This window comes from Pygoscelis adeliae, unplaced genomic scaffold (assembly GCF_000699105.1).
Source record: "Pygoscelis adeliae isolate BGI_AS28 unplaced genomic scaffold, ASM69910v1 Scaffold87, whole genome shotgun sequence".
Lineage (NCBI taxonomy): Eukaryota > Metazoa > Chordata > Aves > Sphenisciformes > Spheniscidae > Pygoscelis > Pygoscelis adeliae.
The window spans coordinates 3,545,776-3,549,268 of NW_008825098.1; the positions used below are offsets into that span (position 1 = coordinate 3,545,776).

General features: G+C 44.4%; 1 protein-coding gene across 1 annotated transcript in view; it reads right to left on the reverse strand.

The window, feature by feature from the left end:
- The window catches only part of PPA2 (pyrophosphatase (inorganic) 2), a 43,680-nt gene that overhangs the window by 33,738 nt on the left and 6,449 nt on the right, over positions 1–3,493 (reverse strand). Inside the window, exon 3 of the mRNA XM_009327085.1 lies at positions 1,705–1,769. Coding sequence (XP_009325360.1) covers positions 1,705–1,769 — 65 coding nt within the window. The remainder of the gene's footprint in view (positions 1–1,704; positions 1,770–3,493) is intronic.

Genomic DNA, 3,493 nt, shown 5'->3' on the forward strand with positions numbered 1-3,493 from the left:
GAAAGAGTGAAGTAAAGAAGTGTATAAAGAACATTAGAGAGCAATACTGTATTCACATAAATACAGACAACAGTAGTTTTCAATGCAACTGAAACATCCCTTTGTGAGCATAAAGGCCTAAACTGTAACTTTTAAAAGTAAGTACTCAGTCCGGTTTCATTGTGAAATTACAACCTTCCAGATGTTAACAGAGGAAGGCAAAAATGTACAAGGACACATCCACCTTCTCCCAACTACTAAAAAATTTAAGCAGCAATTTAGGCCTCTCCCTAATCAACTGATTAAAAACACAGAGTCATCCTTCTGTTCAGTTGAAAAAGATAAAAAGCAAACCAAACAAACAAACCAGTATGGAAAATAAGGCTGGAGTTATTCATCATAAAATAAAGTCCACAAAGCTTAGACCAGCGGAGGGAAAGAATATAACATACAACTCCTTACATTGTCCTCTTGCGAAGAAGGCAAAATTAACAGAGACCTTCACAATGACTCCGTTTCTCGCTCCCCCCTCAGGCCCCTATGTCCTGCAGAATACTCTTTCCTTGCTCACACACCAAACTGAAAGCCTCTCCACATTTATCAGACAATGCTGTACTACAGTTTAATCTACAGAAGAATCACAGACTATAATCCACCCCTCCAAACCTTAAACTCTAGATGCAGGGACAGCAAGGCCCCCAGGGAATGTGTGATGAAAATGCCCATTGCTTTTCCAGCAATAGCACCCATTGAACAGAGCATCTTAGTAATGACTTTCTGAAAGAGACTCACCTCTTCCTTTGACTAGCACGCTTAGGGTCTGCTGATCAAAAAGGTTTCATGCATATTTTTAATCTCTCGTTTTAAGTAATTTAAGAGATCGGTTCATTAGTTCAGAAGTCTCAATCTGAACCTGTTACAACTGCTGACCTTTCTCACCATTCATATCATCCATAGAGACCCAGCAACAAATCAAGAAAATGGCCAAAACCCTCCCAACCTGTTTGTGTAACAAGCATACCATAATAAGCAAACCTAAGTCTAAACTAAAGACTGGCAGTTCCCACCGGTGACACATAAAACAGGCATTTAATTATTGCTATAATGAAACTCCAGGGAGTGTGGCTAACAAGACATGAAAGTGCTCAGCTGCACCTCACACCTTGTAATTCTCCAAAGGTGCGATTACCACTTCTCTCTTGGGCATTATTGTTGGCTTCCAATTACAACACTCCTTTTGGGAATTAAAGAAATACACCCTAAGTTACGCAAGTGTGTGCTGTACCTCTCCTACTGCAAGGAAATGTACACTTTTAATTGCAGATGTAGAAAAATGCCACTTTAAAAAGAGTAATAGTAGAAAATGAATTCAAGAGCACATAAACACATACCTTAAACACAGAGGAGAACAGGATAAGAGTGAGGGTTCCCCTCGCTCTCAGTCAATTGGAGACTTAAAAGGACACCTAGGCTTGTCTACACAGTAATCATTATGTTTCACTGCAAGATACTGAACTTGGCAGAGAAAATCTGGCAGAGTTATTGTGCCTGTATTACATAAGGTAATGTAACAGCCTGGGTTAACATGGTCCTTTCTGGTGCTACACTTTTGTCTTGTTAATTGCTTAAAAAAAATGCTTTTAAAAACTGCATTTTTACCTGAGGAATACCAACAAAACTGTTATAATTTTGAAATTAATTGTGTTTCAAGGCATAAATACATACCTCTTTAGATCCAGCAAGCAGTGGAATGTCATGAAATGGGGAAATATATTTACCATCTGCATTCTCTGAAAAACAAAACAAAACGTAGCATTACAAATCTAAAAAGATGCCGTAAGATGTTGGTATTGCCAACTATTATGCATCACAGAAATGCGTGATATGCCACAATTATGCACCAGTTAAACTTCCTCCGAAGTTTAATTCCAAGGACTAAAAAATAACCTACACGCAGGACAAGGAATTTGATTGTTTGACAAAGATTCATTAGAATCAAAATTATTGCTTTACTATTCAATACCACACTTCTCTTCTGACTACCTGGCAATACAAGCTATGTAAAGATGAGAAGATCCTTTCATTTTCTTTTCTTCTCCTCCCCAGCAATACACAACCATTAATGGAGAAAAAAATACCACAGGAACCTCATTTCCATGAGTGATCAGTGAATTCATCCGGGTTTCTAGCAATGCTGCCCTTGTGACTTCACTGTATTTCTAATAAACTGAGTTTCATGACCACAAAAAGAAAATCCCCCAACATAGTAGGCCAAAGTCTGACCAAGAGAATAAGTGAGGGATAACTGCTCAGGCCCTAGAAATGAAACACCATGCCTTGAAACCAGCAGAAATTGACATTAACTTAACGGGGGCTCAATTTGCACCTCAGCCTTGCTCCCACTGTAGAAAGGAACAAAAATCACTGGAGCGGGTGCTTAAGCTTTTCAGGCTACACGGAAACTTTTCAACATACTAAATGCCCAAGTACTGCATCAAAACAGAGACATTAACAACAATATAAGGTGCTAACACAAATCTCAAGGAGCTTCTCCTCTGCTAGCACCCCTATTCACAGTAAAGGGAAAAGCAGACAACGCACTTCATTTAGCTCTGGACTGTACTTTGACCACCTCAGCAAAGAGGAGTACATGGCGGCTGTTTTTGCAACTCCTGGAAGCCTCCCAGACGCTCCTCCCAAATAAAAGTTTACTGGTAGGCTGCTTATTCCCACTAACTAAAATGACTTTCTCTAGATGAGATCCTGCGCTGGCAGCCCCCTGGGGACTGAGCACAAGGGAGCCCTGGCCGGGTACTGCCGACAGGGTACATGACGCCTCCACTTCTCTCACACCAGTGGACGTCAGAATTAACTGCTTGTAAGTCAATGGACCACAAATGTACAAAACCACTGCTAGAGAAGTGGCATACAAATAGACACCATTGTTACTAAAATGCGTAATACTGAGACTGCACACCCCCAGCTCTCACTGTTTTGAGAAGCCTCCTGGAGTGCTGCCCATGCCCTCCCGGTGCCACCTGCTGCTGCGGGCCCCACAGGCTCCTCGGGGCTGCAGCCCCATGTTTTGGATGCCAGCCTCCCCTCACCGTGACGTTTCTGGAGGGAGGGCTGGCCTGATCACAGCGGCCAGGCCATGCTCCCACTGGGCTGTCACACCGCAGAGATGAGGTGGGGCAAAGCTCCCACGGCCAAGGCTGTCCTTGGGGTGCCAGAGCACCCCGTGGCCTTCGTGCCCAGGCTGCCACAACAGTGCACCACGGCAGTGCTTCACCTCCGGCGCCCCCAGCACCTCCTCACCCTCCAGGGGCCTTCGCGTGGCTGTGCCGCGCACACCAGCCCCCAGGACTGAGCAGGCCCAGAATCCCCTCCAAAAGCGGATCTGCCAGGATATCCCCTCGCTCTCCACACAAAACTGCCCCCCTGGAGTGGGGGAGAGGCTCAGAGGCGACACCTCAGCCAGCCCGAGGGGCCTCAGCGGGAGCGGGGAGCCACC